Source organism: Oncorhynchus mykiss, chromosome 21 (genome assembly GCF_057628025.1).
Source record: "Oncorhynchus mykiss isolate SJ-2025 chromosome 21, ASM5762802v1, whole genome shotgun sequence".
Taxonomy (NCBI): domain Eukaryota; kingdom Metazoa; phylum Chordata; class Actinopteri; order Salmoniformes; family Salmonidae; genus Oncorhynchus; species Oncorhynchus mykiss.
Window position 1 is genome coordinate 20,785,012 of NC_143042.1, and position 13,425 is coordinate 20,798,436.

Here is a 13,425-nt window from a genome sequence, read left to right on the forward strand (position 1 = left end):
ACCAATGACGTATATAAACCTTGGATTGATTTGGCCATGTTTTGTATTGGCGAGTATAAGGCTTTGAAACCACCGGTCGGCCATATTGGCCCTCCTAAGTAGGCCCGGTCCTCCATAAGAATGAATGGAATTCTACATTGTTTCAATTAACATTTTCAAGGACAAAACTGCATGCATTTAAGTATTTTTGTTGTTGTAATGGGGCCATTTAAAATTATAAACTTGGATTAGATAACACAACGTGCCAATGGAACACAGGAGTGATGGTTGCTGATAATGGGCCTATGAACGCCTATGTAGATATTCCATAACAAATAATCCGTTTCCAGCTACAATAGTCATTTACAACATGAACCATGTCTACACTGTATTTCTGATCAATTTGATGCTATTTTAATGGACCAAAAATGTGCTTTTCTTTCAAAAACAAGGACATTTCTAAGTGACCCAAACATTTGAACATAGTATATATATATATATATATATATATATATATATATATATATATATATATATATATATATATATAAATCATTGGTTGTAACTGATGGGATTCAATAAGAACATTCATCATGCAAAAACTGCATAGCTTAGAATCTTTGCTATATTTACATAATAGTAGGAAGTAATACCATGCCAGAGAATGACACATTTTTCTTTCTTTCTTCTTTTTTTTCAGGAGAAAACGTTTTTAGTGAATATGACAATAAAAATTGAATTTAAACCCATCAATCTTGGCATGGATACAATAACATAACGGCTTCAAAAATCAGTAATAGTAAAAGTAATGATAATTTACAAGTAAATTGCTTAATCATAATGGCATTACTAGGCTGTGGGTTTCTGTAGTCCAGTTCCCTCAAAACTACAGTCATGGCGCCTCTGAGCGACCAATAAGAGCGCAACATGTAGACTTGCATGGGACTCGGCTTCACACATCACGGGGAGGGGTGAATGGAATAGCAGACAGAAAGTTTTAGTACCACGGACTCAACATGAACTAAGGAGAAACTGGGACCATTGTACAAATATTTACAAATGCCTAGTGACCCACCGTGTCATATTTCTGCTGGCGTGAGTGTGTTTAGGCCTACCGAGCGGTAAGTTTTCTTCATTGACTTTCCCTGACCCATGTAATCGGTAATACCGTTATTTTCTGTTTTTGAAAACTAACGGCTCTGGATTTTCTCATGGAAACTATCAGTAACATTGAAGTTTCATCAATGATTTTTTATATTTTTTATATAATGTATGATTTTATTATAAACTGTAGGTTTGTTTTTGTGGGCAGGTGTAGGAGACTTGTCAATTTATTTTCAAGTTTTTTGAAATATGTTCTGAAATGACTAAGGTGGAATTTACAATTTTGCGAAATTCTGGTTGCTCAATTTTACTGCAACATTATCATATTTTGATGAGTTATACCAATGACTGTATGGGGTTGATACATTGTTACTGCTGACAGTGCTTCTCCTTGCTTCCTGCTTTGCAACTTCCTATGCAGAGAAGTTGATCTGAAAGAAGAAGTTGAACAAGCTTGATACGCAACATCATAAAATAAAATAGAATTAGTATAAGCATAACATATCATGATAGAGCATCTTATTTTGGCTAAGTTTACCAACATGAGATAATTATACATGCTACATTTAACATCCCTTACAAATCCATCTATTCTAATCTAAACAAATCTATTTTATTCTTCATTGATAATAGATAACTCGTGTTATGGAACAGCAAGTGAGCGATGAAGAAGAATCTCAACCTGTAGTCCTTAGAGAAGAGAACCGGAGGAGGAGAAGAAAGATGAAAGCCTTCACCTCCACCTTCTCCGTGGCCATGGATCAGATAGCCATCGAGTTCGTCCTCCCCACCACCACTAAGAGTAGCCGCAGCCCGGACACCTTGCTCCTGGAGGTGGCTGGGAACTGGACGGTGGAGCAGGTGAAAGCCCAGGTGTGGCTGAGGGTAGTAGCCACCAACCTGTGCCCCGAGTTCTATCAGAAGTACTCCCCTGACCACTGCATCCTGCTCTACCAGAAGAAGGGCAACTGGTGTGAGATCTACGATAAGCACCAGGTGTTTCAGACGCTGGACTGCATCCGCTACTGGAAAGGTAGAAGATTTTAGTCTTAAATCTTTCTTTTATACCCTTGCATTTTTTGTATATATTTTATTGTGAGGTGTATTGAGATGTTTTCATAAAGTTGTATTTGAATCTAAAGCTCTGAAGAAAGATGTGGGGAAGATCCACCTGACGTGCCGGCCTCAGCCCTCTGAGGAATCTACACAGTACCAGAGGTACCTCAACTACCTGATTGGCTACGACGTCACCGACGTCAGCAACGTGCACGATGACGAGCTGGAGTTCACCAGGAGGAAGCTCCTCACACCCCGCAAGATAGAGCTGGCCGACCGGGACCCCAAACTCTACTCAATGGACCCTTGGATCACATCCAAGCACCTCCCAGAGTACCTGCTCACCAAGGTATGTAACCCCTAACCTGGCTGCTCCAGGGGTGCAGCTCTGTGGGCGACCCTGTGCTGCTTGCCTGCTCCCAGCCTGTTCTGTATTGGGTGATGTAGCTGGGTACTGGGACAGCAAAAAATAGCCAATTTCCGTTGCCTCTGTATCATGGATCAATAAAGATTGAATAATATTTTATTCTAGGTGACCAACAGCCACATCCTGCTGGTCATTCACAGGAACAAGGCCAGCCAGACCATCAAGGTGTCCATCGACGACACGCCCGTCCAGGTGCTCCAGACCTTCTTTACCAAGATCTCCAATAAGAGGGCTCTGCTGGGAGTTCCTGAGGATGTGTGTGAGGCAGACTATGTCCTGAGGGTGTGTGGCAGGGAAGAGTATATCTATGGGAACCACCCGGTCAGGGACTTCCACTGGGTCCGACAGTGTCTGAAGAACGGGGAGGAGATCCATCTGGTCCTGGAGTCGGCTCCTAATCCAGGTCAAGACCTGGTCCAGAAAGAGGACTGGGCACAGGTGGATGACTGTACTGGAGTGGCAGGTAAGCTAGCATCAATATTCCCAAAGTAATCATATCAGAATATTTCACCAATAGATTACATTTTACAATATGCGCTTTTCATAAAGTTAACAAACTCCCCTAGGCCATAGAGTTGTGCCACAATAACCAATATTATAGCACATGATTTTCCTTTGGGGAATATTTATTTGATGATTAAGATGATTCATATTCCTCTGTTCCAACAGGCACCCATGAGCAGCTGACGATCGACGAGAAAGACCACGAGCGGGTCTTCACAATCTCTCTGTGGGACTGTCACAGGAAGTTCAGGGTTAAAGTCCTGGGCATAGACATCCCGGCCCTGCCGAGGAACCCTGAGCTGATTGTGTATGTGGAGGCCAGTATCTTCCATGGCCAGCAGCTCCTGGCTCAGGAGAGGACCTCCTCCAAGGCTTTCACTGAGGAGGTGCTGTGGAACACCTGGCTGGAGTTTAATATACGCATCAGAGACCTGCCCAAGGGGGCTCGCCTCAGCCTACAGGTAAACTAGGAAACCGTATAATGTTTTTTGGTTTAGTCTGGCAGCTGTATCTATATTTGCTTTAGCCAACATCTTTGTTGTGATCACGCTATTATTTCTGGGATTTTTTTTGTAGAATACCAGTATATTATTTGGAGAACATAGTATGAATCACAACTGAATTAAATGAATTGCAATTTAACTCTATTCTCTTTTCCCCTCTCCCCAGGTGTCCTGTGGGAAGGCCCAGACCCAGATCTCTAAGGGCACCTCCTCCTACCAGGACAACGGAGGATCCCCAGTTGGAGGTGGCAGCGGCAGCCATGATTGTAATAAGACTAAGAGTCGTCTGCTGTACTACGTCAACCTGCTGCTGGTGGACCACCGCTCGCTGCTGCGCCAGGGAGAGTTCATCCTCCACATGTGGAAGATGCCTGAGAAGACCGAGGACAACAGCAGCGTCAATGCAGACAAGCTGACCTCAGCCACCAACCCAGACAAGGCCTCCTCCATGGCCGTAGCCATCCTGCTGGACAAGTACTGCTACCCAGTGGCCCTGCCCAAGAGCAGGGAGGGCAAGGAGGCTGGGGGGGAGGGCCGGGAGGCTGAGGGAGGGGAGAGGGGGCAAAGGGAGATGCCTAACCACCTGAGGAAGCAGTTTGAGGTAATTGTTGAGACCGATCCACTGCACCCTCTCAGCCAAGAAGACAAAGAGCTGCTGTGGCACTTCAGAGAGGAGTGTATGCGTCACCCCAGGTAAGACTGACTGGCATGGTCATCTAATACTATATTACTGAATAAGTCATCTGAGTTTATAATACAGAAGCACTTGTTTCATCCCAATTCCATCTTTCTTGTTTTTATTTTAAATATGTTTTTCTAGAAGAGTATCACAGAGACCTTCCTGTGAATATGATTCAGTGCAATTTTTTATTTTTTTATTGAAATGTTGTAAAACTCCTTACTGTCTCCTCCCAGGGCATACCCCAAGCTGCTGGGCTCTGTGCGGTGGGGTAGACAGGAGGCTGTCCTGGCCACCCATAGGCTGTTGGAGAGGAGCTCTGTATGGGACCGTAGTGTGCTGGATGTGGGCCTGGCCATGCAGCTGTTAGACTGCCACTACTCTGACGCTCACGTCCGCTCCATGGCCGTACGCAAGCTAGAGACCCTGGGGGACGACGACGTCCTCAGGTACCTGCTGCAGCTGGTCCAGGTGAGTTAGTCGGACTTGATGGAACCAAAATTTGGCTGAGAAATGTCTGATGTGTTTCCGTCTTGGTTCTGTCAAGATTCGGTCTGTGCCATAGAGGAACCGAGTTTCGTTACACAGCCCTAGTCATGCAAGTTGACATTTTATTGTCATGACTCTTGTCCTGGAGGCAGAACAGAGCGATTTCACCAGAGCGATTTCACCTAAAGTCAAAATTGCCGATATTGTAAAAATTCATAAAAACAAACATTTGCTTTTTTGTTCTTAATTTAAGGTTAGGTTAACTCATTAGGGTTAGCAGTTTGGTTAAGGTTAGGTTAGGTTTAAAATCTGATTTTATGACTTTGTGACTGTGCTGGCTATAGTGACCTCTCTGCAGAGCTGCCACCAGAACAAGATTCATGACGAGAAAGACTAAGTAGCCCTAGTCATAGGTGGTTGGTCTACCTGTCTCTGAAGCACACATAAAAACAAAATAGCTGTTTCATACATTGACTAGAAAAAAATACAAGAACAACCTTTATAGACAAGGCTTCCTTTTTACCTGGTGTTTTCCCAGAAGGGAGCACCTGTGGGTGGTTTTACATGTGTCATTCGTCAGTGTAGAGTCAAATAAGCCATCTCTACTGTCAACAATGAGGCCTTAGTTAAACATGCAAAACAGTATGAGTATGAAAAAATCCCCAAACGGGAAGATACTTTATAATGTCGCATTACAGTTTACTGAAACATTTTGCTTGCATTTATTATGTGTTTACGTTGAGAGGAAAAATGCATATGTGTGCTCCTCTGTGTTTTTCAGGCTGTGAAGTTTGAGCCGTACCATGACAGTGCCCTGGCCAGGTTCCTGTTGAAGAGAGCTCTCAGGAGTAAGAGGATAGGTCATTTCCTTTTCTGGTTCCTGAGGAGTGAGATCGCCCAGTCCATGCACTACCAGCAGAGGTACGCTGTGCTGCTGGAAGCCTACCTCCGAGGCTGTGGAGAGGACATGCTGCAGGACTTCAGACGCCAGGTGGGTGAATAGCCTTAACCCCAGCCGTAAACAAGAGTACGGTGTGATGTGTGATCGGACACAGTAGGAGTGGGGAGTTCCTCCTCCGTACAATGTGACTGTAGGGCTTTGACGTCGTAGCCAATCAGGTAGTTGAGGTACCTCTGGTACTGTGTGGCCTCCTCCGAGGGCTGAGGCCGGCACGTCAGGTGGATCTTCCCCACATCTTTCTTCAGATACAACTTTATTAAAACATCTCAATACACCTCACAATAAAATATATACTGTACGCAAAATAATTGGAGGATTGAAAAGACAGATTTAAAAAGACTAGGTCGCTAAAGTGTCAGATAACGAGGATCTGAATAAAGAATAATCCAATTCGTTATCATCAACAGGTGGAGATGACAGAAGCCCTGCAGAAAGTCACCAGGGAGATCAAGGCCATGTCTGCTGAGAAATATGATGTTTCTGCACAAGGTGAGCCTGTCGCCTCAGGTCAACGTACCTCGTATAAGAGATCAAGATAAAATCATATAGAAAGGAATACGTATATGAATCCTGGTGGTCTGTTCAGTTGTGTTCCAGCTGCGTCAGAAGCTGGAGAACCTGCAGACGTCTGGGCTGCCAGAGAGCTTCAGAGTGCCCTATGACCCGGGTCTACGGGCTGGTGCTCTGGTGGTGAGTGGAATAATACCGATCCACCTCTATTCTACCCCCCTCTTATTTTCCTCCATGTCTCTTCTCGCTTGTCCCCATCCCTTTCTTCACCATCATTTCCTGTATCCTCCACTAATTGTATTCTTACTCCTCCATTCTCTCCTGTGTTTGACTGTAAACATGGGTCCCTCTCTTCAGATAGAGCAGTGTAAGGTGATGGCCTCTAAGAAGAGGCCGCTGTGGCTGCAATTTAAGAGGGCTGACCCCACCACACTGTCCAGTGACACCATCGGGGTCATCTTTAAGGACGGGGATGACCTCAGGCAGGACATGCTTATTCTACAGGTATGTGGGCTTGCTTTCTCAATGGGTTAGGCAAAACTGTCCACCAAATGTTCCATGAAAACGAATTGCTCCTCCTTTTAGATTCTGCTGATCATGGAGTCCATATGGGAGGAAGAGTCTTTGGACTTGTCCTTATTGCCCTACGGATGCATCTCTACTGGGAATAAAATAGGTATGTCAACTGACTTTACACTGTCATGATGTGTTAATAATAATATATTATAACATATATGCCATTTCTTATTAAATAAGCATTGTTCTCTATTCTCTTATTTTACTCTCTTATTTTCTCTCTCTCTCTCTCTCTCTCTCTCTCTCTTTCTCTCTCTCTCTCTCTCTCTCTCTTTCTCTCTCTCTCTCTCTCTAGGGATGATTGAGATAGTGAAAGATGCCACCACTATTGCCAACATCCAGCAGAGCGTTGTGGGAAGCACAGGAGCGTTCAAGGACGAGATCCTCAACCAATGGCTGCGGGACAAGTGTGTGAGCGAGGAAAAGGTAGCTGGCTATAGTTACTCCCACGGTGCTGCAGCGTCTCAGCTGTAGAGGATATAACTGCACTGCTAAGGAGGAAGGAAACACCCCTGCTACATTTCCTGTTACCCAGGGCTTTGTCTGCAGCACTATTCACGTATAGTCAGGCTGTGTAGGCTGAAGCAACTCCACATTTTCAGCTCTGCTATGTCTGTTTTTTAATTGGTCTGTTAGAAATATCCCCTTGCAGCAGAGTCACCATAGCTTTAGGGTGAAGGTATACCACAGAAGCTACCACAGCGCTAGCAGATAAATAGAGAAAGATGAAACACGGTTTGAGTCACTGTGTTCGCTCCAATGTTGTCTGTGGAAATACTCGAGCAGGGCTGGTTGTATGAAATGGCAGCTCACAAATGCTCTTCATTACCTCCACTCTGTGTCTCCATCACTTCCCCTCTCTCTGTCTCTCCCCTTCACTCGCCATCATTGTCTCTCCCTCTCTTTCGCTGTCTTTCTCTCTCTGTGTATCTCTCTCTGTCTCTCTCTCTCTCTCTCTCTCTCTCTCCTCCCTGTAGTTCCAGCAGGCGGTGGAGAGGTTTGTGTTCTCCTGTGGAGGGTACTGTGTGGCCACCTACGTGCTGGGGGTAGGAGACAGACACAACGACAACATCATGATCACTGAATCTGGTACCAGAGCTCTTCCTCATCTCCCTATAGCACAAACACAATACAGTACTTGGCGTTAAGTGGTTGCCAAAACATTAGGAATACATTCCACAATATTCTATATATGTGGATGAACCCATAGAAAGTTATTTTCTGTTCATCTGAATGTAGGCATTTGTTTCTGATGTATTGGGTGGTTTATCTATAACATTATTTTCCCCCTTTGATATATCTGCCCTCAGGTAACCTGTTCCACATAGACTTTGGCCACATACTGGGGAACTATAAGAGTTTCCTGGGTATCAGTAAGGAGAGGGTTCCCTTCGTCCTCACCCCTGACTTCCTCTATGTCATGGGCACATCAGGGAAGAAGAGCAGCCCACATTTCCAGAAGTTCCAGGTACTCAAATTAACGTGTTGTCCAACCAGTAAAAATACATATACACAAACTCGCTCGCACGCAAACACCCACACACACACATACACACTCACACTCACACACACTCTTAACTACAGTATTGATCTTCCAGGATGTGTGTGTGCGGGCCTACCTGGCTCTGAGGCATCACACCAACCTCCTCGTCATCCTGTTCTCCATGATGCTGATGACGGGCATGCCTCAGCTCACCAGCAAAGAAGACATCGAGTACATCCGCGAAGCGCTGACTGTGGGCCGGCCGGAGGAGGAGGCACAACGCCACCTGCTGGACCAAATAGAGATCTGCAGGGACAAGGGCTGGACCGTGCAGTTCAACTGGTTCCTACACCTGGTGCTGGGCATCAAGCAGGGGGTGGATAAACGCTCAGCCTAGGGTGCTCCCCGTATGGTGTCAATGGCTTAGTGGGCTGGCAACACCAGAGGGATGGGTTCAAATCCCACATGGGCCACATATGTGATAATTGTACGCCACTTTAGGTAAGATTACTATGTTGATTGAACGCCCAAATAAGGAGAGAGGGAGATATAGTCAGAGACCAAAGTCTGGATCTAAAAGTTTGTCAACCCTTCCTCAATGATGTAACCAGTTGTTCCAATGCATTGCCCATTGACTGTACCATGGACTGTATACAGTAACAGTCTTATTTTTGCACTTTCAAGATCAAAGCCTGATCTTACCATATGTTTATGAGTTATACATAAATATTGACTCCTGTTCCTCTGCTAATGCACTGCATCTGATTGTATCATCTGTTAATATAACATCCGACTTGCATGACTGATGGTGGCAATACCATAATAAACCTAATCATAGAGAAATATAGTTTTATATTATGTCCCATCGCTAGAGGTCGACATGCAAATGTTAAACTGAGTGACTCACCAACCTCGTCAGAGGAAGAGGTCTCTAGGAAACCAAAGGAAGCTTTTCCACACCCGGGTGAGTTCACATAAACCAGATATCAGAATTTCGGGTGTTTCATCGTGGAAGCAGTCAGTATAGTTTTACCATAAAATTACATTTCACTCATCAAGATGAAAGAGGTTGAGGATTAGGCGCGCAGTATCGAAGTAGGCTAGCTAGCTACTTAAATGCATATGAAATGTGTGCAGCACCACCCCATGTCGCCCGTGAAGCGTTTATGCGCAAGCCCAGAGCAATCCAATTATTGACATTGAAGCCAGTGAATCCCAGCTAACCCAATTCGAGCCAACTCAATTGTGCCTCTGTGTCCTGGATAGGTAGCCTCTCTCCATCTCAGGTCTTGGGGATGTGGATGCGGTTGCAGCTTCAGTGTCTGCAGCTGGACTCCGTACGTGTCCAGTGTCCTGGAGGCAGTGATCCGGAGGAGCTTTGGTCCTGATGGAGTACAGGTGCTGTTCACACGGGACAAACGCTGTTGACACGCCACGGAAAACGCATCCTCACAGCCCTGCAGGTGGAACAAAAAGCCCCACTAAAACCCGCTCTGGCTCTCAGGAAAAAAACTGCAGCTCCAAATTTGCTCCATTCATTAAAATCACAATTTAATACCCAACAGGTTTTTTTGACTACCTGAACCTACTATTTGGTTTTGAAGCATAGAAACCAAACCATATGGTTTGAATGAAAAATACTTTAATGAGCATGAAAAGGTGAATGTAAGAAGCGCTCAATTTCAAATAGACAACATGTCATATTAAACAGCATATAAACACGAAATAGGTCAGCAGCCAGACAGGGAGCCTAAGAAGGAATGAAAATGAATTATTCATGCAATATTAAAAATGTTTCAAGGCTATAGCCTACAAAGAAATGCATTGTGAAGCATTTTTGAGTGCAACACACAGCTGGTAGGGAGTCAGGGACATTAAGCACTCAGCATTTTAACAACAGTTTGTTTTATTAAATCATAATAGTCTAAATTGCACATATAAGCTGTGACACTTAGAATTAAATACACACTAAAATGAAAAATGCCTTATTAGGCTCAGTCTAGAGTTCCTTTGAATTCATTTTTAGAAACACCATTGTTTGACCAGGGTCTGTGGCTTCAGGCTCATGTGATGGTGCCTCTAGAGCAGGGCAGCAATGGAGAATATCCTCTCCAAGCTTGCAGAGCCACTGGGGTTGCTAAACACCCTTATGGCCACTCTTGACAAGCTGGGCAGGGATGCAGAGTTGTTATTTTTTTATTCTATTGGTAAGCCTAAAGGTTTTTAGGCAAATAACCCAATCAAAATGGAAAGTGCCTTGAAAGTTGGAATATGAAAATCAATAATGGCCTATTGTATAGATAATCTAACAAAAATGAAGGAAACTTTTATGAGGTCAGATTTTTTGTGTATAAATACTTTGCTACAATGAAACTTAATTAGCTACTCACCTCATTCCCTTCTTTTAGCATGGGCACGTAGTAATAAGTACACCATCATGCTTTCAGGATATGTGTCATTTCAGATTCTGCAATGATTCTTTAGTTGTGGACATTACATCACCACACTCCCTTTCTTGCTCTTGGTCCTCATCTTTGTAATTCACCTTGATTTTGCACCTGTGTGTTTTATCAGTTTCTTTACGAAAATATTTAGCACACCATGACAGTAGCTAAAGTAAGGGGCTATAGCAGCACACAAGTAGACTACAAATGCATGCTGTGCCAGGAATGCCCAGAGCTCGTGAAGTGAGTGCTATTGGAGCAAAATTGGAGCGGGTGAGAAGGCCGATGCTCTAGCCTTTGGGAATCTCGCTCCATGCTCCAGTCAAATTGGGCACGCTCCAGCTCCGCCCACATACTCTGACACACACACACACACACACACACACACACGTTCACACTTACAATACTTTGTGAAATCTGTGTGTGTGTGTGTGTGTTTGTGTGTGTGTGTGTGTGTAGGATGGTGGTGGAGGGTGTGAGGAGACACAGCTCGGTGACAGGAGACGGCTCCCAGACCTTCGTCCTGCTGCTCGCCTCATTGCTACGGGGGATACAGAAACACACCCGAAAATCCTCCCGGGAAGGTGCCAAGCGTTTGGCTGAAGCTCTGCTGGCCTTCGGATTGGACGAGCTCAGTGATGTTATCACTGTTGGAGTGGCTCCACCTGGCTCCTCCCGTTCAGACACACACACCCCAGGACAGACAGATACACCCACTCTGTGCCACCTACTCAGTGCTTTCCTTCACACCCGGATCAGCCCTACTCATGTGGAAATCATCAGCCAACTGAACTGTGAGCTGCTCTCCCATTGGAGTTGCCATGGCAACTTCGTAAATGAACACTTCCCTGCTCTGCACACAACAGTATCAGGCTTCCTATTGGCTGTTCCAGTCTGCTGGAGGGCCAGGTCATACATGCAGATTTATCTACACCCTTCCCATTCTGCGACCATGGACCAATCAGGACCCTTGCAGTGACGGAACGCCTGGAACCCAGCCTACAGATTGGTGGAACTGTACTGGAGCTGGGTGGGGCTAATATAGGGATAGAAAGTGTGTGTGTGAGATCAGGGCGGGGGTTAGACAGTGTGTGTGTCACCCTACAGCATCTAGGAGTGTCTCTGCTCCTCTCATCAGTCAGACAGTCGGAGGCCTTCCTGGCTGCAGTGGGGAGGTACGGTGTGTGTGTGTTAGAGTGTGTGTGAAGACAACCTTACCTTGTTCTCTGTGCTCAGTGGAGCCCAGCCTGTCTCAGACTGGGCCGTGATTGGACAGGAACATGTTGCTACGGTGACCTTCTGCCGGCCGCTGGTGCTGGGAGCTCACAGGTATGGTTACAGGATAGTTACACACGCGCACACACATACACACTATGCTAATTATGTGGTTTTCTCTCTCTCCCAGGTTCGTCAATGTGGGGTTTCCTAAGGCAGAGGACAGGGGCAGACCCCACAGGGCCTGGCGGAACAGAGTGTATGTGCTGTACGAGATGCTCTACACATGCTGCATACTACTACCTGGGGGCCCAAACACAGGACTAGAGCTACAGAAAGAACCGCTTACACACACACAGACACACACACAAACACACACACAGACGTGATGGAGCCTTGTTGTGTAATTTCCGTGGGCAGGACTTTTGACTTCCTGTTACACCACACCCTCCGTCAAACACAGACACGCACACTCCGTCAAACACAGACACGCACACTCCGTCAAACACAGACACACACACTCCGTCAAACACAGACACGCACACTCCGTCAAACACAGACACGCACACTCCGTCAAACACAGACACGCACACTCCGTTAAACACAGACACGCACACTCCGTCAAACACAGACATGCACACTCCGTCACACTTGGACACTCCTGCCGCCTCGGGGATGTTAGCAGAGGCCCTACTGAGTGTGCCCAGACAGATCTACTCCCACAATCCTCGGCGCTACCTTGAGGCTCTCGCACACACACTCAGCTGCATACGTAACCATGGTAACTCTCAGGACCCGCTGGAGACAGTGCTGTTCTGGTAGTGGATGGTTCTAATATGGTCCAGGCTGACACTAGGTCAGGGTCTATGTCTGGGTCGGGTAAAGGAGGTGACAGTTTGGTCAAGCTCTGGCTCTAGTTCAGGTGTGGAGTCCTTTATGTATCATCTGATCCTGGCTGTACAGTGTCTCAGGAGTCTAGTGTCTGTGGACACTGTACTACTACGCTAATACCTCACACACCTGTCAGAGAGAAGAGGAGTAGGGTGACGACTGAGAACTCATACTTGATTTTATTTCATTGTTCATCCAAAAGTATTGTATTCAATTCTTGAAAAAGTAATCTCCTTGTGTAGTATGTCTTTGCATATGCATTTCTATGTTAATAAATCCGATTGGATTAAATGGTTATATTATGTTGTTACAGCGACTGAACAGACTTTATCCTTCATCGCCTCTCTGCTCCACTGTGGAGGAGAAAACACTCTGCCCAACTCTCCCTTTTTCTTATTAATTAACTTCTATGGAGGTCAGTTGCTGTATTTAGGTATCAATTAAAAATGGAATCTCCTTGTGAAATAATTGTTCACAGTGTAGGCCTACATGGGACAATTGTTATGCAAAAAGGAAACTACTATGCTAGACTGTCAATATGCATGACGAAATATTGGGAATAATGTACATCTGATGTGAATTTTGAGTGGTAAAATCACAGAGT

At 45.3% G+C, this 13,425-nt stretch overlaps 1 protein-coding gene and 1 pseudogene across 2 annotated transcripts; both read left to right on the forward strand.

The window, feature by feature from the left end:
- The first annotated feature begins 852 nt into the window (after positions 1-852).
- LOC110500208 (phosphatidylinositol 4,5-bisphosphate 3-kinase catalytic subunit gamma isoform) lies at positions 853-9,114 on the forward strand. The gene is made up of 16 exons (XM_021577421.3): positions 853-1,100; positions 1,717-2,116; positions 2,226-2,488; positions 2,672-3,029; positions 3,236-3,531; positions 3,740-4,266; positions 4,489-4,723; positions 5,523-5,732; positions 6,110-6,191; positions 6,289-6,392; positions 6,570-6,716; positions 6,798-6,888; positions 7,084-7,214; positions 7,766-7,877; positions 8,099-8,256; positions 8,387-9,114. The coding sequence occupies exons 2-16, from the start codon at positions 1,729-1,731 to the stop codon at positions 8,666-8,668; spliced, it is 3,384 nt and encodes a 1,127-aa protein (XP_021433096.2). The 5' UTR covers positions 853-1,100; positions 1,717-1,728; the 3' UTR covers positions 8,669-9,114.
- A 310-nt stretch (positions 9,115-9,424) lies between these two features.
- LOC149973018 (BBSome complex assembly protein BBS10-like) lies at positions 9,425-13,075 on the forward strand (annotated as a pseudogene). The gene is made up of 5 exons (XR_016490224.1): positions 9,425-9,746; positions 10,951-10,958; positions 11,175-12,044; positions 12,121-12,382; positions 12,538-13,075. The product of XR_016490224.1 is annotated as a BBSome complex assembly protein BBS10-like (transcript).
- Positions 13,076-13,425: the final 350 nt, after the last annotated feature.